General features: G+C 38.9%; 1 protein-coding gene across 2 annotated transcripts; it reads right to left on the reverse strand.

The window, feature by feature from the left end:
• Nucleotides 1-861: 861 nt before the first annotated feature.
• ZCCHC8 (zinc finger CCHC-type containing 8) lies at nucleotides 862-24,207 on the reverse strand. 2 transcript variants are annotated; one of them, XM_054006546.1, is made up of 14 exons: nucleotides 23,981-24,207; nucleotides 22,410-22,450; nucleotides 20,577-20,651; nucleotides 18,666-18,771; nucleotides 17,135-17,212; nucleotides 16,682-16,785; nucleotides 13,481-13,546; nucleotides 11,048-11,108; nucleotides 10,434-10,576; nucleotides 9,347-9,489; nucleotides 6,903-7,027; nucleotides 5,698-5,781; nucleotides 4,481-4,595; nucleotides 862-2,394 (listed from the first exon to the last, which is right to left on the reverse strand). In XM_054006546.1, exons 1-14 carry the CDS (start codon nucleotides 24,170-24,172, stop codon nucleotides 1,577-1,579), a joined length of 2,151 nt encoding a protein of 716 aa, XP_053862521.1. In that variant the 5' UTR covers nucleotides 24,173-24,207; the 3' UTR covers nucleotides 862-1,576. The 2 variants fall into 2 exon arrangements, with proteins under 2 accessions (XP_053862521.1, XP_053862522.1); XM_054006547.1 differs by lacking the exons at nucleotides 16,682-16,785; nucleotides 17,135-17,212; nucleotides 18,666-18,771; ... (1 more) ...; nucleotides 22,410-22,450; nucleotides 23,981-24,207 and adding an exon at nucleotides 15,315-15,989 and having other exon boundaries at nucleotides 13,481-13,571.
• Nucleotides 24,208-25,166: the final 959 nt, after the last annotated feature.

Here is a 25,166-nt window from a genome sequence, read left to right on the forward strand (position 1 = left end):
CCTGACGGTCCCCCCAGGACCCCTGCCCCATCCAACCACCTCTTCTCCCTGTTCCCTGACGGCATCCCCTGATGGTCCCCCCATAATCCCCTGCTGCCCCATCCAACCCCCCCTGCTGCCCCATCCAACCCCCCCTCCTTCCTTCCTGACTGCTCCCCTGGCACCTGTGCCCCCATTCGACGCCCTGTTCCTCCCCCAACCCCTATCCACACCCCTGCCCCCTACCCTGAACTCCCCTGCCCTCTATCCAACCCCCCCGGCTTCCTGAAGCACCGGTGGCTGGCTGCACTACAGCTGCGCCGCCCGGCTGGAGCCGGGCCATGCCACCACCACACAGCTCAGAGCACCGGGTCAGGCTGGGCTCTGCAGCTGCACTGTCCCAGGAGCTCACAGCCCCGCCGCCCAGAGCATTGCGCCGGCGGCGGTGTGAGCGAGCTGAGGCTGCGGGGGAGGGGCCGGGGGCTAGCCTCCCAGCCAGGAGTTCAGGGGCCAGACAGGATGGTCCCACGGGCCAGATGTGGCCTGTGGGCCGTAGTTTGCCCTCCTCTGGTTTAGGTGCAACAAACCCTGTATCTTGGCAGGGGGTTAGACTAGATGACCCTTGCAGTCCCTTCTAACCCTATGATTTTAAGTAATTACTTAAACAACTAAAATGTATTTTATGGCAAAGCAGAAGTTCAGAGGTTTTCTAAACTACATTAATTCTCATATTTCAACTAATTTTTTTGAGTATTAGTAACAATTTACATACCTGACAAATTAAATCAGACAACACCCAAACAAACTAAGTTTTCATGTAGCTGTAGTAACAAGTTTCTTACTGGAGCTTTGATGCTTGAGAATCAACCATTTTTGAAAATATTTATATGAAAACTCATTTATTAAACCTCTGTACACAAGAATGAACAGGTATGTACAGCAAGTTTACATAAAGAATGATGTTACAAAAGGTAGAAGTGGTGCTTAAAAATTGACCCACAATTAATTTATAAAAAATATCCGAAATGTTGAGGATAATGCTGGTCATCCCTGATTATTCCCATCTGATTGCCAGGACTTTTCATGTGGAACATTTTAAAATATTGGAATTTTTAAAAACTGTAATATATTAAACTTATCTACAAGATAATTAGCAAAATGTAGAAAGAGCAGACTAATGTATAAAGGACAGATAAAAACCAACATTCCACCTGAAACTCACCATTAACGATAATATAAATCTTAACCAAAATATTAAACAGCAACCGATGCCTCACTGTTTTAAGAGTTTCATGTATCAGAGTGTAAAATATGCTGAACAAATAAATCAATAGTCCTTACACCACTTAGTGGAAGGTTTTGATTTAGTCAAGTTCTCATGTATTGAACGGTTAACATTGGTCCTGGTCAAATGGAAGCCCTGCATGAACTTAAAAAAATAATAAAAAACAACCTCTAGGGAAGAACACAGAAGAATTATATTAGTCCACTCTTAACTACTAAAAAGTTTTTCACAAAAGGGCACATGAGATTATCCAATTTGGTGGATACTTTAAGTTTCTTTTGGGGGCACCATAAAACCTTAAAGGAAGACAAGTTAATCTGAAGCCTTTTTGTTTTTTTGCTGGTTTCTTGGGGAATTCTTTAATACACTTCGTATCCGAAGATAAACACCAGTTGATTCTGCCATATTTTCAAACTCAAATGGTGTTATTCCTGCCGCAAACTTGCTCATGTCAGGAACAGGATTTGAATTTTTTGTAGAGGATTCAGCACTGGTGACCACATGAGTAATACCTTCATTTCCTCCATTGTTAACCTCACATTTTGAGCCTGTAGTGCTGTTCTCCAGCATGCCTTCAGAATCCACATGATCAGTGTCACCTTCCTTTAGGTCAAGCAATCTATCCCCTGAATTAGGGTCACTTTTAGAATGTTCGGTTCCGGATATCTGCATACTAGTGTCTGAAATCCCTATTTCCATTGCAACCAGCTTCTCAGAGGTTCTTCCTTCTGGAATAATGTCCAGTTCATTCCTAGATGGTGATGATGTAACAGAGTTTCCAGTTAAAGGTGTATCAGTAGGTATATCAGAGTCACTGTTTGTACTGTCTGCCTGCTCAAGTGCAGCCCAAATCAATCGCTGCTGCTCCTCAAGCTCTTCTAGGGTCAAAGTATCTTCATCCATGGCTGAATCCCCCACTCTTGGCTGAGCAGAAGGAGTTGATGCTGGAGTATTCCTGCGAAGAGAGGCAGTAGGCGCTGGAGGTAGAGGGGATGTGAAGTTGGGTGGAGTACGTGGAGGAGTGCCTCGTGGCAATGGGGGCGGAGTTGCAATCGATGGAGACCCAGGTGGCAGTGGAGGTTGGAACTGAAAACTGTCATAAGCTAGAGAACTGTGTGGCATTTCCAAATCTAAAATTAGAAGATTAAATAAATCTCCATTAGTAGTACTGAGGCTTGAATTCCTACCTTACCTTACTTTTAATCAGATTTCAAGTCTAAAATATATTCTTTGCTTAAAGACAGTAAACTTATGTTCTCAGCCTTTTGAACTCAAGCATCAGCTTATGGAGAAATACAGCCATATCAGCCGAAAAGCCTATCCTGCATGTCTCAGTAGCCTTGAAACTTGCCATACTGAATCTGTCATTTTGGATTCCAGAGGGAACCCTCATGGCTGCTTTAAAAGCTGCATTTTTAAATGCTCTTAAATATGAACAAAGTTTGTAGCCAAACCTTAAAGATTTTAGATCCAAGGTGTATGGAAATTCCCTCCTCAGTTTGAGGGAATCGAGAAGGGCAGCTGGGAGAACTGCTATAGAAGATCATTCTCAAATTTGACTTTAGAATATTTAAAGAAGAAAGTTTTCTGGTCTTTTTAACAGCCATTAAAGCTTTCCTCATTCCTCTGAAAAAATCTCACTCCTGTAGCAATGCCCACAAGTTGTAAGAATGGAACAATTAATAAAAAAAATTGATTTTAGCTCCTTCCTGTGTATTTTCTACTACATTTTATCTTTGCTTCTTTTAAACTGTTAAGTCTTCAGATCAGGTAACTCTCTTTGGGGATTATTCAGGGTCAAACACACTGTTGGTGATATATAAACAGTATTCTTGTTTTTACACATTAGCTCTTCAAATTTATTTTAGTAAATATAAAATGATATCTGTAAATAGTAAATTAGAGAATTCCCTGGATAGCAAACCCAGTTGATTAAGTCTACCATAAAAATCTAGGGAGAACTAGGAAAACAAATTGTTTCACTGATTTAGATTTTGCCTCCCAGCTTTCTTATATGGTATATTGATATAAACACACTAAAACATGTTAGCTTGGAGAGTATATTTTTAATCCTGTTTCTATTATGGGAATTTTCTTTGTTCAAACTAACTTATAATCAGGTAAAATGCATTATTTTAAAAATGTGTACTTTCCCATCCCCTAATTCTAAAAAGTGGATTTAGAAAAGTGCAAGACTAAGCAGTTTATCCACAGAGCAGGTAGCTGCAGTACAAGGTTCCTTGGCCCTCATTCCCAATTTGTGCCATTTCTGTCTACCTTAGATACTTTTAAGACTACAGTAATGGGGGTCAAACAACCTCTCTCTAATGTATTTATTATCACAACATCCCTCTGAGGCAAGAATATTATAATCCTAATTTTAGAGATGAGTAACTAAGGTACAGAAAAGAGAAGTGACTTGCCCAAGATCACACTGGAAAGCTATGGTAGAGGAAAGACTTGACCCCAGATCTCCCAAGCCCTAAAACTAAATGCCCAAATCATTGGACCATTCTTGTGTCTTCTCTCACTTCTAAGGGTGAAAGGCAATTCAATTTATATGCCCACTTGACAGTTGGTCTCTTCTGAAAATACCAACAAGGGCATCAGCTGTAGCGAGAATACCTGTCCACCAAAATTTAGATGGGATCAACTCATGTTTCTGTGGGTTATTCTGTGACCCAAATAATAATCGTCGCTACTGAACTGGTCTAGATTGGGAGTGGCAACCTAAAGAGTCCACTTCTCTTGGGCTGAGCTATAGCCCTCACTGTTACAACAAAGAGTAAAATACTCTGACAAAGAATATTCGTAAATTACAGAAAGCCCAACTGTAATCCAAAATAATACAAACATTTGACAAATACGGTTAATTCTCTATTTTAACAGTACAGTTAAAATATCATACCTCTACCATGATATAACACGAATTCGGATATAACGCGGTAAAACAGTGCTCCGCCGGGGGGGGCGGGAGGGGGGCACGCGGAGCTGTGCACTCCAGTGGATCAAAGCAAGTTCGATATAACGCGGCTCCCAAGGACAGTGTTATATCGAGGTAGAGGTGTAATACATTTAGATAAATGTGTCAGTAATTCAATACGAACTGAAATACTGACAACCACGTATTGTTATTGAAGTCTACATTTCACTACAGAGTAAGGAGTGAGTTATTTTGAAAGTATAAAATCATAATTGCAAAAAATAAAACTATACCAGAATCCATGTCCATGTCAGCTACTGATACTGCTGAATTGTCTCCTTTTACCTTCTTTGAATTGTGAGAACTTGATGGATATGCAGACCTTTTATTGCTAGATTTTGGACTTGGCTGAGGAAAAGTTAGCCAGGAAAATAGAATACAAATTAGTATTATAAAGGTACTATTAAAGGCGTCAATATTCCCTGCTACAAAAATACTAATTAAAATCCTCAATGATCTCAATTTGATAGAGTCCATTTTGTAAGCAAAACACTCAGGTGTCAGAGAAACTTGAGAGGTTTAATGTAGTTGAATGAAAAAAACAGCAATCGTGTTTAGTTTTTCAGTGGTGAATGAGAAAGGGATTTTGTCTGCATCCCTATCAGAGCCTCAAGAACACTCCTTTTGTCCATGCTTACCTACCCAGATCTCTTGAAGCCACCATGTCATATGAATGGGACATTTCTTTTGTAGCAATCTCATAGAAACTGTTCTTTAATTACCAGTAGAACAACTCAATGCTTTACTCTCAACCCCCATAAAAAGTCTTGTCAATTGTAATGTACTTCCAGCTTAAGAAATAGGAAACTGAAGCCTGAAATTAAACCTACTGTTTCTTGCTTCAAGCAAGAAACACTAGTTTGGAGTTGAACATTTACATTAAGGTCTCAGAGAAAGCTATGTAACAAGGTTGCCACACATGTCCTGCAAACATAGTACTAAGCTGTTCAAACATGAAATATCTGAAAGCATGCCTGTGTTAATCAACTATAAAGTAGACTTTTAGACAAGTATGCAATTTAGATATAGTCCGCACAAAATTTAAATGTAGGCATATATCCAAATGGAATTAGCTAACTGTTCCTACAGACTATGAATTAGAGTCTTTTAGCACTGGGTTTAGTAGATGATCAGATAAAGAGAAAGTCTAAGTTGTTTTATAAGATGGCGGTTTTTGACATCAAACAGGTGGCCCAAAAGATTTAAAAGGATATGGCCAAAAATAATGGTTTATTCAGAGGGCTACCCTCTATTCTCATAACCTGTTTTTAGCTATTGTACTGATGAAAACCTCAAGATTTCACACCAAACCCCAATACCCTCTATTAGCCATCTTCGGCCAAAGTTGGAGGTGTATACAAGAGACCACTGACAACTGGTAACACCAATGCAGAAACATAAGATTTTTTCCAATTTTTTGTATCCAAATAGAACACAGAAATATATTCACCGCCTGAAAATTAGAAAGGTAGCTAGCAAAAACGTCCTTCTGTTGAGATGGCTGCATGGGTATGGAACCAAATATCCTCCATTCCTACAGGGGGAAAAAACAAAACAAAACAAAACAAAAAACCCATCAATATAGCTCGACATTCAATAAGCTATGGCTAATAATGCACACGCAACCATAATACACACGATATGGACAAATTAGTAAATGTTCCAATCAGAAATTTATTTAACTGGGAAGGAGGAAGAACCCTAAATATGAATTTTTAGCAAAAAGATGAGCTCCATTCCAACTTGTGAATATAGATGTCTGCTGCATAGAGCTATATTGGGCGAGAAACCACAGCACCACTTTAATGAGATTTATTAGCCATTTTGTTGCAAACCTCTTATTCAAAGTTTGTAGTGCAGCTATTAAAATTTACTTCAGGAGGAAAAGTGAACATAAAGAGCTACAACTTGAATAAAGTCTTCCTAATTATTAGTAATAGTTATGCTAAAACCTATGACAATACATTCAAAACAAAGAAAACTGAGGAAAAGCTATATTAAGAGGCCACTAACCACCAGACAGAAAACAGTGTAAGGAATAGAAAATTCTTTAAGGCACCTTCCAACCCCAAGGTTCAACAGGTGCCTATTTAACTGGTTTCTTGATCTGCCCTATTTTGTCCACGGGTTAAAAGATGCATTACTGAACTTGTGCATCTCAATTCCTGAGACACATTCTTTTGATGTAGTTTTTGTTTAGCAAAGATAAAGATTATATGGTACAGCATTGCTATGGTAACATTCATATTTCAAGAACACTTTTTACATTTAGAAAATTTAGATTCATATGAATAATGTGCATTCAGCTTTGTTTTGAAAAATATTGGCATTTAAATGAAAATCTGAATATCAGATAGGTACAGTATCATATGCTCCCATCTCATAGTAGAAATAAGCAGCATTATACATTAATAGCAGCCTCCTGGAGGTTTACTAGCATCAGCAAAAGTCCAGATGGACTCTATTGCACAGGTTTCTTCAGAGATCTTAATTAACTTTTAAATACTTAATTCCCACCCCCCCACACACAAATATAATGGATAATTGAAAACAAACTTATTTGCAGTTGACCATCAAGATTTAAATAATCTTGAAGTAGGTAATAATGTTTTGTTTTAGAATACCACACCAACCGTGTGTAGCATATACACTTACATCTGAGATCCCACTTGGAGTAGACATATTAAAGCCCGGATAGTTTATTAACTTAGAGACATCATAAGTGACACATTTGTTTTGTTGATAGGGTCTTTCATCTTCTGTTTCACCACCAGTAGCATCTATAACAAAGTATCATAAATGTTAATATTGGTACTGAGGAAGAAAGTTACAGAAAACGTTGCAGCAGAAAGACAACAGGTTGCAAAATTGAAACGGTTTAGAGAAAAGGCTTGCAACCAGTGTAGCAGGAATACAGTGGCAAATTCTCTCATTAGATGTGTGCACAGATTCCACTGAAGTGCCAACTAAAGACAGAGCAGTATTCTGACTCTACTGTTGGTATCCTTGCAGAATTTGGCTCTAGAACATTAGATCTGTTGTTTGATCCTATGTTCTGTGTCACCAGCTTGTGTTCTTTAAACTCAGGGACTTAAGACAGGTCTGGAAATCACTGCTCTCTTTTTTTGGCTGTGGGAGTCAGTCTTCATTACCTCAAGGAATTGGCATAGCTAGGGCAGATGAGGGAAGAAGAGTGGTACACCACACAAGAGGGTAAAGAACCAGCTTTGCTTATCCTAGTTCAATTGACCCTGGTAATGTTCCAATACTGTTCTCTTTGGGGTATCGCCTTAATAGTGAGATACTTAACAACCCCACTATAGTCTTGGGTTTCCTTATGTGGAAAAGGAGTTTCTCCACAACAAGAAAGTTGAACAAGGAAAGAGGGAAAGGGGAATAATATTAACATTTTTAGAATATCCATACAGAAATTACAGGTTTTCCTGCTGCCAGCCACTGAATTAAAATAACTACCAAAATGGACATTTTCTCATGAGGTTTCATCAAGAAGCTCCACAGTTTGAAGTTTTAAAACCAATTAAAACACTTGATAAACTAGGAATGTCCTCCATCTGCTTTTAACACATTCAGAATTGGACAATTTAACCAAGCTAGGCACAGAGCAACACAGCCCTACGAAACAAATATCTCAGACTCTGGCAGCAATTTCTTTGTGGATGTGGTTAATGAACCATTAACCAAGGACATGAGATGCAACTTAATTTAAGTAAGCAAGACTAAGGTTAATTAAAGTTTTACAATAAATTCTGAAGTGTATGCAAAGCCTATATAAGGATTGTGGATTGGAGAAATGTGTACTAACAATTTGTGCTAGTTACAGGCTTTATTGACGCCACCTGGATTTTCTTTAGAGAATGAACTGGAAGAGCAACTGATAAAGAATGTCACTCTGAAGAGAAAAGAAGATTAATTTTTTTCCCCCATCATCTTAAATACCTCAATCAGGTAATACACGTGATAGGAAATCAGGAGATTATCTTGTATCATTGCTACTTAACTGTGGGGATAGAGAATAATCAGCACTAAAATGTAACAACATTGGCAAACTACTCAGTAATAAATTAAGTCTGTTTTGATTTTTAAACAGAGAAGAGAACTTGGCCTTTGATATATGCTCTAGACAAGTCTGAATGAAGAAGCATAAAACAATATAGAAATAATTACGGAACTCTGAGGAATACCACTGTTTCCTTCAAAAGGCTCAAATAAAGCAACTTAATCAGACTGTGAGAGAATCAAAAAAGTGTGATCAAGCAAGAGCAGATCTGACACCAGGCCACATATGAAACTTCTATAGCTTTCCACAAATTCCATGGTCTAGAGTCAGAGGTTTAAAAGATAGTGAGATCAAATGGACGAAATCCTTCCAACCATGTGATTAAGTCATTTCAGAAAGAACAGAGCTGCTTCACTGTCACAGCAGTATTGGTATTTTTAAACATGATTGGAGAAAGTAAGAGAAAATCTGGCTCACAGCAGTCTCAACCTTTCCTGTAAGGAGCACATCTGATGCAGGAAGAAAAACAGCTATCTGAAAACATGAAAACTTTTTGTAGCAAGAACACCAGCTTTGGTATTTTTTTGGGGGGTGAATTCGAATGATGAGCATGATCATAATTATAACATTAACTTGACAGTTTAGCACTGGTATAGTTCTTTCGGGAACCAAAAGAGTCAAGAGTCCAAGACTTAAAGGTGGCCTGAAGCCTCAACATAGCAAAGACTAATTTTGAATTCATCGGGGGGGGGGGGGGGGGGGGGGGCGCGAGGGGAGGAGAGAGGGAACCCTGCAGCTCCCAGCCACCACAGTGGCAGGGGAAACTATGGAGCCACAGCAGCAAAAGTCACAGATAGGTCACAGCCTCTCTGAATTTTTATTTATTGCTTGTGATCTGTCCATGACTTTTACTAAAAAAAACATGACAAAAATCTTAGCCTTAATAATAACCCACAGTCAATGTCAAGCAACTGGCCAACTTGTATACTTAAAGGAAGAGTGAAACTACTCAACTCTTAATTAGGAAAGGAATGTGTTACCACTACAGTCAGGTAGGCTTTCCTAGCTGCATACTACTTACCTTTTCCATCATAAAGTGCAAGTCCTGAATCCTCCAGTTCAGCTTCTTTGAGCCAACCTGGGGGGTAACCCAACTGGCGCATGCGATATATAAATGGAGGAAGACTGTTATCTGTGACACCAAGCGCATCTTGAAGTTCTTCACTAGATAGAACATAGGAATACCAAAACTCAAAACTAATCTTCCTATAATCATTGTCATATATTTTAATCTTAAATCAACTAAAAGTCTTAAGTTACTCAGTTACAGAAGTCTCTAGTTATAAAAGCAAGACAGTCACCTTCTAGAGAAAAAGATTAAAGTTCTTTCATTTGTATACCTTGTACAGTTACTCCCTTAGAATATCTATTTGAATTATTATATTGGATGCAGAACTACATTAATGTTAAAGATTACAAAGTTAAATGACAAAATCAGAAATTTAGAAAGCTAAAGTTCACATTCTAACATTAACTTGCCTGTACAGTGCAAATAAATAGATGTATGTCTAAATCTATATCTTAGAAAGTTGCCTCTACTATGAGAGCCACAATTCATTTCTGGATTTGAGAGTTGAAATTCACAACCTTTAAGGTAATCTGCATAGGAAAAGACATCCTTCCTGTAAAGCTAGATTAAACTGAAGTGCTGTCTTCTCGTTAAATGGGATAGCCATATTTTATATGGAAAAAATATTTTTTTAAATTAAAAGCTTAAAATTTCCTGAAACCAGCATGAACTGTAAATGACCCTAAAAAAAAGGGTCACAGGAACCATAGAAATATTTGTAGTCTCCCTCATTAAAAGACTATCCTGAGGACTCAGTACATGTCACTACAGGGTGCCTAGATCAGGGAAACATTGGACAGGGTAGGATTAATGGGGAAAGTTTCAGCATGAAAAGGAAAACGTGAGGAATTTATCAACACATGAAGACATTTACAAAAGGGGTCTTAACACAACTGAAGAGATAGTTACCAAGAGAATTATTATACAGTAAGTGATAACTTTTATACATTACAAATGGCAGAAAAGTTATTTGATGCGTGTGAGAAGTACAGTGATCCAATCAACGTGTGCAGAGGGGGGAGTCACAGAGGAGAGATACCTTATTATTCCTGGTTTAAACTTCCCAAACCTCTCTTCTACTTCGTCTGCATGATAACGTTGCTGAAAGTTCTGGTTACTTGCTTCACCACAGGCTTCCATGAACTCTCTTCTTTTCTCACTTATACGGGTAGCATTCCGTGGCTTAAATACAGTTGAGAGACTCACCATGATGCAATTTACAATTTAAGCACACAATTCACTCAACTCAAACCAAGTTATTAAAAGCTGCCTGAAAGTTACATGTCAAGGGCATGGAACACATCTTACATCACAAGACCAAGGCCAGCTCATTGTTCCACTGAATGGAAGTTATAATAAAAACAAAACCAGTGTACTTTAGAAATCTGCCAGCTTCAGAGGGAAAGCTAGAAACATGTAAAGAGACTTTTCTTTAAAAAGGAGTGATCAAACTATTATACTATGACAGGTTCATTTAAAATACTGATTTAAATCTCTGAAGTTACAAGTGTGACAGATATACATACAGTTATTGAGCTTTAATAAAAGATCATGACCAATATGATTCTTCTGATTCTCACAAATGTCCTGTTACACAGGAATACATTTTGGGTAACTCAGAGGCAAGATTTCGGATATCGAGGAAAAATTTACCTTTGGACAATCTTTCATTTGATGCTCTTCAGAACCACAATTGAAACAATGAGGTTTTGGCCTGTTTAAGGAAAGCACTAAAATAAATTTATATTGTAAGTTTATCCCTTTAAAATGTACTTTTGAAGTGCATACTTATTCTTTATTATTCTATTACATGCAGAGATTTACATTAACTTGAAATATATTCAGTTTTAAGAAAACTGTAAAGTAACTTGTGTACTATACCTAAACATGCATCTTCCTCCCAATTTTTGTAGTTAAAAAAAAACAAAAACAAAACAAAACACCAACCAAACACAAAAAAATACATTTTCCTATTTAAAAAAATGTTTGTCGCTGTCGGGTGAAACATGAGAAACTAATTATGGAGAAAGCCACATAAAGCACTGTCAAATGCAGAAAATAAACAAACTGAAAAGATAAAGCTTGAAGTAAGTAATATTTCTGGACAGAAATTAGATTTTGTCCCCTTAGGAAGATAGTGACTATTAATGAACTCTCTTTCCTTTGACTGAAGTATTTTTAACGAAAATTATATAGACTTATTTGTATAATGTCAATAGTGTGCTAGCTGCTTTGTAAATAGCTAGCAAGGTAAGGTCAGGTTTCTGCCCCACGGATGTTACAATCTAGACAACCAGGGCTATAGGGGGCTATCAACCCTGCAAGGAAGTATTGTGGGGGTTCTGCCCCCCTGTGAACTCATGTATATGTCGGGGGGGGGGGAGAAGAGGCATGGAGGTGGGAATGGGACTCCCTGGGACTAGAGAGGCCGCTGAAGGGATGGGAGCAGGACCTGGAGTGGATGGAGAAGCTGTGGTGACACCTGGGATCAAGTGGGGGAGCAGGACCTGGAGGGGCTGGAATGGATCCAGTAGGAACCCTGGGATCCTCCTTCCCAGCCTGGAGCCAGCTCCCCACCTGCCAGGTCTCAGTACCTCCCCTCTGCTCCCCCATTTACAAGGAGCTTCCACACTCCCTGCGGACAACACAAAGGTTGGGGGGAAAAGATGGAAGGGAGAGAAGAATTATAAAAGGGATGCAAGTTGAAGGATTCAGTTAAAAGGACACTATCAACTTCATAGATATGCTGTAAACAATTATTTTCAGATCCTATACAAACACTCTGGATTATTTATTATTATTATTATTAGAGAACATTTTAGAAATCTCATTTACTTGCTAATATGCTCAGTTCATGGTTTGAATTTCTCTCATCTAGGAAAATGAAATTTGAAGCCAGTTTCAATTTTGTTTGTTGTCACAGATTCACTTTCAGGTTCTTAATGTTTCAGTGCTTAGGTTTGAAATGCTGCAAGATAATACTAACTTGTCTAAAAACAACAGTTCTTGGAATTTTTTTTTTAAAATCACAGAAGTGTTTCTATTGATATTTGATTTTTAAAAGGCTGGTTTTCAAAAGATTTAATATTTGGGCCAAGTTTAAATTTCGTGTCCCTTTAAGCATTTGATTAGTTAATTCCCTGTGTGCGCGCAGTCACTTTTACCAACAGGATAAGGGAGAGTGGATAAAGAGGACAACCATGGCTGCCAACCCTCTAGGATTGCCTGGAGTCTCCAGGAATTAAAGATTAATCTTCAAATTAAAGACTATGTCATGTGATGAAACCTCCAGGAACATGTCCAACCAAAATTGGCAACCCTAAGGATAACCTAGGTTTTAAGTCTCTTAAAAGGGGTTCATTTTTAATGATGGACTTGAAGGAGAAGGGGGAGGCATATTAGTTTTCTCAGAAGGTATAATTCAAACAGATTTGATGCAAATTGTTCTCTCAGAATACTTTATCCACCATCTAGAAGTATCCACAGTGAAGCATGGTTGCAAATCTGCTTTTCTTTCAAAACATAATATTTCACTTGAGTATGCAGTAGATTATAGGGAAGCTTAACTGAACTTGCCTCCGTGCCTACTATTTGCATTTGAAATAAGGTATTTCAGATGCTGGAAAAACTAGGCAGACTAGGGTCACCTGGAATTTCCAAAATTACCACTCTGCTGTAATTCTACTTTTCCTCACAATGGCTACACAAACTATTCCAAGATCATTTTCTATTAAAAGTAGAGAAAACAGACCAAATACAAAAAGCTGCATAGAACAAAAGCTATGTGACAGCACGTCAATGCAAATTATTAAAAAAAAATGCTAGCTATAAAGAGAGCAAAGCACAAAACCCGTTAGTTTAGAAACAGATTTTTCTTACACATTAATTTGACTGCCTCTTTTTGAGCATCCTATATTCCAAACAACCAAACAAAAAACCTTTTCTAGTGCAAAATTAGATATTGTTAACTTAATTTAGGACTATAAAAAGCAATTTATTCCCCCACATACTGGACCCTTTAATAGTCACAATGCACATTTTAAAGTTTTTAATCTGAAAAACTTTATAGTTAAGATAAATACAAACCTTTTTGCTTTTACTTGTATTTCTTGCCCATCCAGAGAGAGAATCTGGCTGAAAACTTGCTGGTATCTTAGAGTTCAATAAGGAACTGCTACTGTACAAAGCAGAATTTCAATCTTTTTTTAATTGACAGTGATAGTACTTGATACAGAAGAATGTCTGCATGGGTTAAGCTACAAGTGCATCCTCACTAATAAGTTTCAAGTAGGGCTGTCGATTAATCACAATTAACTCACGTGATTAACTCAAAAAAATTAACTGCGATTTAAAAAATTAACCACGATTAATCGCACTGTTAAACAATAGAATATTAATTGAAATTTAAGTATTTTTGGATGTTTTTCTACATTTTCAATATACTGATTTTATTACAACAGACTACAAAGTGTGCAGTGCTCACTTTATATTATTTTTATTACAATATTTGCACTGTAAAAATAACAAAAATAGTATTTTTCAATTCACCTCATACGAGTATTGTAGTGCAATCTCTTTATCATGAAAGCGTAATTTACAAATGTAGGGGGTTTTGTGTTAGATAACTGCACTCAAAAAGAAAACAATGTAAAACTTTAGAGTCTAGAAGTCCACTCAGTCCTACTTCATTTAACCAATTGCTAAGACAAACAAGTTTGTTTGCATTTAGAGGAGATACTGCTGACTGCTTTTTACAATGTCACCTGAAACTGAGAACAGGCGTTCATATGGCTGGCACTGCAAGGTATTTACATGCCAGATATGCTAAACATTCATATACCCCTTCATGCTTCGGCCACCATGCCAGAGGACATGCTTCCATGCTGATGATTCTTGTTAAAAAAATAACGTATTAATTGTGTGACTGAACTCCTTGGGGGAGAACTGTATGTCTCCTGCTCTGTTTTACCTGCATTCTACCATATATATTTCATGTTACAGCAGTCTCGGATGATGACCCAGCACATGGTCGTTTTATGAACACTTTCACAACAGATTTGACAAAATGCAAAGAAGGTATCACTGTGAGATTTCTAAGGACAGCTATAGCACTCGACCCAAGGTTTAAGAATCTGAAGTGTCTTCCAAAATCTGAGAGAGATGAGGTGTGGAGCATGCTTTCAGAAGTCATAAAAGAGCAACACTCTGATGCAGAAACTACAGAACCCAAACCACTGAAAAAGAAAATCAACCTTCTGCTGGTGGCATCTGACTCAGATGATGAAAGTGAACATGTGTCAGTCTGCTCTGCTTTGGATCGCTATCGACTGGTTGAAGCGTGAAGGGACATATGAATCTTTAGTGCATCTGGAACATAAATATCTTGTGACATCGGCTACAACAGTGCCATATGAACGCCTATTCTCACTTTCAGGGGACACTGTAAACAAGACGTGGGCAGCATTATCTCCTAAAAATTGTAACCAAACTTGTTGGTCTGAGCAATTGGCTGAAGTAGGACTGAGTGGACTTGTAGGTTCTAAAGTTTAACATTATTTTTTGTACATAATTCTACATTTGTAAGTTCAATTTCATTATAAAGAGATTGCAGTACAGTACTTGTATTAAGTGAATTGAAATATACTTTTTTTTACAGTGCAAATATTTGTAATAAAAAATATAAAGTGAGCACTGTACACTTTGTATTGTGTGTTGTAACTGACATCAATATAATTGAAAATGTAGAAAACATCCAAAAATATTTAAATAAATGGTATTCTATTAACAGTGCAATTAATTTTTTTAATTGCTTGACAGCCCTAGTTGCAAGTTACAAAAATCAATTCCAATTGTAGTCCACTATAAACTTATTCACTGAAATATTTGTACAGAGGAATCCCCACCTGAAAGCTTGACTTACTCAGTACATATTGCCACCTGCCAAAACAGACAGAAGTTTCATCGGGTAATCCTAAAGGGAGTCTTCCTTTGGCCTCGCCATTGGAAGCTAAATTAAGGTGAATGTCACCCTTTATATATGTAAGCAGATCTCTGGAAAAAAAATGCAACAGATACATTTAAAGAGAATGTCAAGGTTGACAGACCCAAAGGTTTATTCCAACCCCACTTTGCATTTCTCCATACCCCTGCAAGTCTTCCCCCACTCCCTTACTGTCAGCCACATCAAATCATCCTTTTCTTTCATGTAGCTACATTCTTGGAAGCCACTAAAATATTTAAACTGACCAGAACCCTAGTCTCTAAAGTACTAAATAGTAGAGAAGCTGGGCTAATTTCAATTTCCTGATAGTTTACGAGAAAGCAGATGACAGGAAGAGCAAATTATAATGTGATGTGTATGCAGTCAAAGGCAGACAACAAACCCAGGTTGGCCCACTAAACAGATGGGATTTCTCACTCACTGCAGGCACACTTTAAATTATTGAATCATTTACAGAACTGTAAAGCAATAGGGTAGACATTTTGGGCTTCTGGACTGTGAATGGGCCCCTTTGCTACAGGCCTAACAAAATTTAGAGATCCTAGAAATACTTTGTGGAGCTTTAAACAGACTTTGGCCTTCTTACGGGGCAGGAAGTGAAGGGGAAGCAGAAGAGAAGAGTATTAAGTGTTATATATATATATAAATAAGAGAGAGAGAGTGTCTCCAATTTCTGTTTGTCCTTCTGAAATTAAGAACTATCACATAAATAAGGATGTTCTACCTGAGTTCTGGCTCTCAAATACTGAAGAGAGCAACTGGAAAAATGGACTAAAATATTCTCTGCTTAAATAGGACTCATTTTCTCCAAAAAAAATTCAAGATGTAGTTAAAATTTAGTCAAAACACCACAGAGTACATTTAGGATTGTTAGCTCTCCCTCCTCACCACTTTAAATAAATTGCTTTATAGAAGCAAATAGCCAACATTTCTGGAGTAAGCAGTCATTCCAGATCCTGTGACATGTGGTCCCAACAGCAATTCTTGGATTGACAGCAGAGCATGTTTACAGGAATGAAACATTAATTCATACAGAACAGGATTCCTTCAATGAACAAGTCAACCATATTAGACATCTTCATCCAACTACTTTAAAACTTTGAAATAATAATAGTAATAATAATAGTTCAGTTGATGTCAGAAAACACTGATATGACCCAGCAGACTGTCATAGTTAGAAGTTTTAAAAAAAATTGCAGAAAAATTTTTAACCTCAACTTTATGTCTGATTGTGTTATTTGGTTATATAAACAGAAAAAGGAACTCCATTTTACTAAACAGGATACTTAGGTATTTCCCATCCTTCTGTCAGCTGTGGATTTTCATTTAATATAGGTTGTCCCAGTTTATCAAGACAAAAATTGGTAAAATATAGAACACTTCCTACAACCTGTTGAAAGAGCCAGAAAATTGTCAGTATTTCAATCAGATTAACTGATAATATTAGAAAGGCACAGTATTTTAATATTTCAAAATAATGTAATTAGTTGTACAAAAATTAGTTTAAATAGTTTATTTCCTAGTTAAGGATTTAAACATAACCAAAACATCCCTCCATGCCTTCTGAATGTACATATAGTAAATTTTCCAAGTATTATGCAGCTAAAGCATCATGAATTCCAATAAAGTCCATCAGTTACATTGCTAAAACCTTGCATATCTTTTTATAATGACATTGTGGACTAAAAGTAAGAATAGAACTTTGGAACTACCAGTGAAGAATATAAAGTTTAACTTACACTGAAAGCTTCCTTAATTTTTTTTATTGTATTCGAACTTGTCACTTTATGGTCCTCTTCCAACAGAATACTGGATGGCTAATATGAAAAGCCAAAAAACAAAAAACAAAACAAAAAACTCCTTAATTGCTGCAAATAAAACACAGATGATATAATTTCTGGTTCCAGCTTTTCATTGCCACGTACACACAAACTAACCACATGCTAGTATATGAAGTATGAGACTTGTAGACTAGTGGTAATACTGTATACAACCCAAGAGGTGACATGGCTTTGATTTCTAGTATCTAGAACCTTGGTGTCATGGGCTGGGAATGCTGTGGAGGAAACATGCTCAGCCTCTGGGACGGCAAGAAGAAAAGGGGGGGTTGGGAGGAGAGGGTGAAGAGAAATGCCTTGTTTCACTTAACTGGCCAAAGGAAGTCATAGTTAATGAACTATCTGCAGGACACAGAAAGAATTCTCCTTCCAAAAACATTTGAGAAAAATATACTATTTGTAAATAGTAGGGAAAAAAATTCTGTAATTCAGATAAACTAGCAGTGTGATATTGTAACCAAAAAAGTGTGTGTGTGGGGGGGGGGAACCCAAACCATTGTTTCTATAAACTCAGACTTTAAAACCAGAATGGTCCATCATGATCATCTAGTCTGAACTCCTGCACATTGCAGGCCATAGAACCTCATCCACCCAATTCCTATCATAGACCCATAACCTCTGGCTGAGTTACCAAAGTCCTCAAAATATGATTTAAAGACTTCAAGTTACAGAAAATCCACCATTTACACTAGTTTAAACCTGCAAGTGACCCATGCCCCGTGCTGCAGAGGAAGGCAAAAAAAAAAAACCAGGATCTCTACCAATCTGACCTGGAGCAAATTCCTTCCCAACGACATATATGGCGATCAGTTAGAATCTGAAGATGTGGGCAAGATCCACCAGCCAGACACCTGGGAAAGAATTCTCTATAGTAACTTAGAGCCTTCCCCATCTAATGTGCCATCACCAGCCACTGGAGATATTTGCTGCCAGCAGTCGCAGATCAGCTATGTGCTATTGTAAGCAGTCTCATCATACCACACTCTCCATAAACTTATCAAGTTCAGTCTTGAAGCCAGTTAAGTTTTACCCCACTACTCCCCTTGGAAGGCTGTTCCAGAACTTCACTCCTCTGATGGTTAGAAATCCTTGTCTAATTTCAAGCACAAACTTGCTGATGGCCAGTTTATCTCAATTTGTTCTTATTTCCACATTGGCGCTTAATTTAAATAACTCCTCCCTGTCCCTGGTATTTATCCCTCTGATGTATTTATAGAGAGCAATCATATATTCCCTCAGCCTTCTCTTTGGATAGGCTTAACAAGCCAAGTTCTTTGAATCTTGTCTCATAAAATAGAGTTTCTAGTCCTCTGATAATCCTAGTAGCCCTTCTCTACACCTGTTCAAGTTTGAATTCATCTTTCTTAAACATGGGAGACCAGAATTACACACAGTAGTCCAGATGAGGTCTATATTCTTTGAACTTATATACCTGAGGCTTAACATTGAAGTGGGTCCTTTCTGGTTCAGCTCTCTGTTGCTCCTCATATTTTTGAACTAAACTAGAAATAAAATCCTCAATTTCTTGATGATACTGCCTGCAAAAGGTAGAAATAAGAGAATACAACAGATTGCATGTGTATATTTTAAGAGATTCCTGAAACTGAAATTATAAATTTAACACTGATAAGAATTTTATTCCTGAACTTTTTATTGTTAGATGTGTACATCTTAAGGTACAGCTTGTAAATCTAACTTTCATGCTGCCCCGATGTAACCAACATATCACATCTATAAATTGGAAAAGAGACATACAAATGTATTAAAAAGCAAAGTCAAAACTGCAACCATGTTATTTAATATAGTTTTTGTGGATTTCAGAACTGGATTAAATAACCAAGTAGAAGTAGAAAAGAAATTAAACATAGGCAAATGGAACTGGATGCCACATATCCAACCACATAGATAGATCAAGATTAGAACAACAAAAATCTGGTTTTACAATAAAAAAAATGTAAGTAACTACCAAGGACACTTGAATAAGTAGTGTAAAATGTTGGCTAGACATCAGGAAAGACTTTGTACTTGAGAAACTATTCCACAGACCAGTTCCTCAAGGAAAATGGTACAAGCCCCATTGCTTAGAATGCTTAAACTAAACTGGATAAAGTACTACAAACTGGCTCCAAGTAGGATATAGGACAAGGAAAACACAAAAACAGAAAAATACTATAGACCCAATAGTTATTCCCCTCCTCTAACTTTTTCTGATTTTACAATACTTCACACTTCTTTTCCCACTCATTTAGCTGCTCTAAAATTGACAGAGAAACCATAAGCATCAGTTCATGGATTCTTTCAAATATGTTTTCTTTTTAAGGTGATGTATATGAACAGGGGAAAAAGTCTAATGATGGTTTTAAATGAGAAATAAGTTAGTGACAACTCAAAATATTCCTTTTAAAAGTTACATTAAAAAGAACATTCAAAATTTTGCAATACTAGTAACAAAGAAGTTAGTAATATTAGACTGCATGCTAAATTTCAGCCTTTAGTACCTATTTACAACCAAACTCCTGATGGCTTTATACTTTTATCTAACAGTTCTGTTATTTATAATACTGCAATACAGTAGCAGCTATATTTAAAAGGGACACAAACGACTTTTAAATAAGTGACATTTCCATCTGAAAATGTACGTACAACTGTTAAAAGTAACCCTTGTTATACTTAAAATTAGAGAAAAAGTTTTCAGTTTGTTCATTTTGTGCATTTGAAAGCACTTTGTATATAGTCTGTTTCACTACATTGTAGTCAGATAAGCATCTTATCACAAACACAGAGGTCTGGGGAACTTAGACTCGTATTTTCCTCAATCCGACAAAATGATGATTAGTAAAGCAGCAGCAGAGCTGAAAATGAAAACAAAAAGGGCAGCAGACAGGTGTGTGCATAAAAAGGAAGGGAACGAGAGCTATGCCTGAGCATATTTTGTATTGCCAATCTTGTGCCCATCTAAAGAGACCCTTCTAAATATAAGCACTAAACACCCATTTCAGAACTTAAAGGATGTTCTGTCAAACACCTTTTAAAAAATTTAATTTAAAACATCAAGTTGTCAGTGTCCATTTAACTAACACATACCTCAGTATATGTATGTTTGAGAAAATTATATTTAGAAACAGGCTTACATGAAAGTAACGTACCAGTAGGAATCAGGATATTAAAGACATTTTGCTATAACTGAATAACTAACCAGGGTACAATAGGTTTATATTAGGCTGTTGTAACACAGCCATAGATTGGTTAATACATGTCACGATTGCACACTAACAAATCCCAAACAACGGCCATCTTAAAAGGGAATTAGACTGACACTTTATTAGCAGGGGAAGTTACTTACTTTGAAATAACGTTGTTCATAAATAAAATCTGTAACAAAGGTCCATCTAACTTAGAACTGTCCACTGAAAGTCCACTAGAAGAAAAAAAGATACTGTAAAGTTACTGTGCAATTACTTTTCCCCCCTTTCTGCATGTATCACAGCAATGCCACTAGTCAAGGGGACTCACTTTCCCCAAGGCAGAGACACAGGTAGGCTTGGCCAAAACAAATGCCATTTGCTTTTCACCCATTCTGTTATTCTAGGCTACAGTTCTCCCTCGGTTTAAATCCAGTTTCTCCACCTCAAGCAATGCAGCAGGAAATGTCAATAAGTTGCTTGAAAGACTATTACTGCTCTCCTTTTACTACTAATTGGCACATTTAAGAAATACTACAGGCTGCAGTTTAACTCAAAATTGACAGAACATCACAAATATATGTATTCAATTAGTATTTATTCAGTGAGAAATTTCTAACAGGTCAAAGTGATTATCAGATCTGATAATTCTTGCTACTCAATTTCAAAGAAATCTATTTTCCTAAAGGCTATGTCAACAGTTCTTATATAAAAAGATAAAATATCTTTAAATACTATATATTCAAGTCTGAATGCACAAAGATAGTGTCCAGAGTGCTCAGGCATATTAGACACTCAATAATTTGAAAGACAAACAATAACTGAAACCTTTTCTAGAAAAGGTAATTTTATATGTTCATGGTGTTCGTGTATAAGACGGTGATTAGGCAAGCTACCTGTGCTCTGAAAGGATCTATGTTAAATATACTCATTGATTAGATCTTGTATTACTAAGGGCATGTCTACACTACAAAGTTAAGTCAATGTAAGGCAGCTTACATCGACCTAACTATGTAAGCGTACACACTACAGCATTCCTCCCACTGCTGTAACTCACCCGCTATGTTGACATAGTAAATCCACATGGACTAGAGACATAAGGCTTAGGTCAACATAGTTCAGGCGATGCAGTGCCTGTACAGACACTACGTTACTTGCATTGCCTGCTGGCGGTCAGGCTGGCTGACAGCTCCGTGAGCAGGAGGGGGAGTTCCAGCTGTGAGCCCCAGCAGTGCTGACAGCTGGAACCTTGCTGCCCAGTGCTAAGAGCCTGAGCTGTGGGCTCCCTGCAGAGTTCCCAGTTCTGCAGGGAACTGAGGCTCTCAGTTCGAGCTCCCAGCTGGAGCCTGGCTGCTGCTGGGAGAACCCTGGGTGGCAGCCAGGCTCCAGCTGGGAGCTCTGCGGGGAGCTGAGAGCCTGGGCTCTCAAACCCCCATTCTCCCCCCACCACCCTTCTTAAGTCAGTGTAAGCCAGAGGTGAAAATAAGCCAGTCCGGACTAGACCAGCTTCCCCGGGGTGCCGATTTAAAGGACCCGGGGCTCCCTGCAGTGCTTGGAGCCCCGGGCCCTTTAAATCGCTGCCCTAGCCTGGCTGCCGGAGCCCCAGGGCTCCGTTGATGATTTAAAGAGCTCGGAGCTCCGCTGCGGTAGCGGCGGCCAGAGCCCCAGGCCCTTTAAATCGCGTCTGAGCCCCGGGGCTTCCAGCCGCCTCTGCAGCTGGTAGCTCCGAGACTGATTTAAAGACCCCGCCTCTTCCGGTTGAGGCCACACCTCTGCTCAGGACTCCGGCGTACCGGTAAGTCCTTTAACTTACTTTCAGCCCTGGTGTAAGTGCTCCTGGTGAAGACGTCTACCACCGACAGAAGGGTAGTGTGAACATGAAAAACTGCAGTAATTGCTGCTGTGGCTGTAAGTTGGCCTAACATAGGTCAATTTTATGTCTACAATACACAATTGCCTTAGTGTTCCAACTTGGAAAGTCAGTATTAACATACCTTGGTCGTGTCAGAATCTTCAGTTTTCTTCTAAGTTCTTGATGTTAATTATTTGTCAAGGAATACTTGTTTCCTCTATATTAATCATTAGAATCAAAGTATACCACTTTAAGAAAGAATCCGCTATTACAATAGTTGTACTGAACAGCAAACAGGATTTTAGGCTCTTTCACTTAGTTTACCACACTGTATAAAGCCATTCATAAACTCACCAACCAAAAAAATTAATTTAGAGGGCTAGAACAAAGTGAGTGTGAAAAGCAGGTTAAAAGAGGGAAAATTGTCTCTTTACAAACAGTAACTCACAATATGCACTACAGAAAAGTTCTGTTACTGATGATATTTTGTCCCTACTTGATAGGCATCTACTCTGGATGACACAGCACTCCCATGGCAGAAGCTATAGTTAAAATTACTCAAATAAAACTGACCAAACCCACATCTCTCACCCTCATATGATGAAAGGACTGCACAAAAACTATTTCATTTAAATGTATCTAAAAATAATTGCTCTTCAAGTTACTGGTTTACCATTTTTTGGGATGACAAAGTTAGAAAATGCAAAAAAAATAAAAATATTAAAAAGTAACTCAGAACAAGGAAAACATTGCATCCATCCCTTCAAACTAAAAATAATCTTTTAAATGGTGAAAGCTTGAGACAGCCTCAAAATCGTGGTCCACTCTCATTACCACTTCAAAAGTTATTTTTCCTCCTTTGGTACCCTGCTTTTAATTGACTTATCTCATTAGACTGACCTCACACTTGGTAAGGCAACCCCCATCCTTTCATGTATTTATACCTGCTCCTATATTTTCCACTCCATGCATCTGATGAAGTGGGTTGTAGCCCACAAAAGCTTATGCCCAAATAAATGTGTTAGTCTCTAAGGTGCCACAAGTACTCCTCATTCTTCAGACCAGTCAGCGACCTTTTTTCTTTACTCAAACATCCAATATCCCTGGGAATCCAGACTTATTACAAACAATGATGATTTGAGGTAGGATCACTTTTTTTTTTTTAAAAGGAGATTTTTACACAGCTCATCAAGCCACACTTTATGTTATTGCCCAGCTGACACAGCCCCATACTAAAATCACCACAACCTGACTGGGGTGGCAGAACTCACACGCAAAACCCAAACTAGACTCAGTGATCACTGAGTAGCAAGCCCCCCACCCCGGTGAAGCATTCATGGGAGGTGACAGGGAGAGACCCCTGCCCCCACCCCAGCAGTAGGGAAGGGGTAGGGTGACCACATGTCCCAATTTTATAGGGACAGTCCTGATACTTGGGGCGGTCTTATATAGGCACCTATTACCCCCCACTCCGTCCGGATTTTTCACACTTCCTGTCTGGTCACCCTATTTGGGGAATAGTATTAGAGCTGAAGGGTTTTGTGCCTCATGGGCCAGGGAGACTCCTCAACCCAGCAGCCCTGGCCCCGGAGAAGCAGGAACTGAGGCTGCGCAGGATGGGAACCAGCATCAGGGGCGAAAGCAGACCGCGGTTGGGGCTGTTCCCTGCTCGGGGATGAACCGAAACCAGGCCCAGATCCCGCCTGTCAGGATATTCTCGGACCGCAACTGCCGCACCATCTCCTCGGAGTCCCTCAGCCGCTCCCGCAGCGCCTCCCCGGCCTCCTCCAGCTCCTCATCCTCCTCGAAGCGGATATGAAGCGGCTGCGTCGTCGGGGCGGCCGCCTCGTCACCGTCCAGCTGCTCGAAGAGCTCGCGATCCCCGAAGTCCACCTCAGCCGCCATCTTAGGCTGCGGCAGGAAGCGGCGGAGATGGGTCAAGGGGCAAAGGGCAGAGGTAACGGCCACCTCAGCCACTCACCGCGCGAAGCGGGGAGGGGGGGGGGGGAGAGAGGCGAAGCGGGATCTCCAACAGGAACGGCCTCGTCTCCGTAGAGTGGTGGTGGCCTCCAAAGACTACAAATCCCAGCATGCAACAGCACAACTTAATCATAGCGTCGTATAGGCCAACGACGCTTTACAGTGTAGCACATTAGAAGACCATGGGGTGGGGTGGAGGGGTAAAGAGCAAGGAGCGTTGCATGTTGGGATTTCTAGCCTCCCCCATGGTAGGTTCCAGGAGGCGCATTGTATGCTGGGATTTGTAGTCCATAGGGGATGATTTGGGTTGAATTTGAAGATTCCCTGAGACGTGCAGCTCACAGCAACCTCCAGACTGGAGGCAAGAACCACAGGACGTGTGTGTGTATACGTGTGTGCTTGTCTTTTGGATAAAACCTTGGAACCCCATGCATTGGGCAACAGCTAACTGGCTGTAAGCATGAGTAAAGGGAAAATCCAGAGGGGCATGGAGAAGGAAATGTTAAAATTTGCACTACCGTGACAAACCTGTGAAACTGTGCAACACAATTTTCTTAATTTGCATCCTGTATTTTATAATCTGACTTGTGTGTCTCGTCCCTCATGTAGATTGGCAGGTCTATGGGCAAGGAACGGTCGTATTTCTCTGAGAAGTACCGTGTACAGCTCTGGCAGATGATAAATAAAAATAACCCTTCTGGTGTTTTTGGCATAACAAATGTAGGAACAACTTAATCAAGGCTCTCAGCTCCAACTTCCCCCTGTGCATGAGTTGTCTTCAATTTCTTTTTCTAGCATGAGACACATAAGTTGGCCAAACCTGCTTCTAACCCTGCTCCAAAGGAAATGGCAGGAAGCAGTATAGATAGATGTGGGGGGTTAATACAGTAGTGGACAACCTGCAGCCTACGGGCCACAT

The sequence above is a fragment of the Malaclemys terrapin genome, chromosome 16 (genome assembly GCF_027887155.1).
Source record: "Malaclemys terrapin pileata isolate rMalTer1 chromosome 16, rMalTer1.hap1, whole genome shotgun sequence".
NCBI classification, from domain to species: domain Eukaryota; kingdom Metazoa; phylum Chordata; order Testudines; family Emydidae; genus Malaclemys; species Malaclemys terrapin.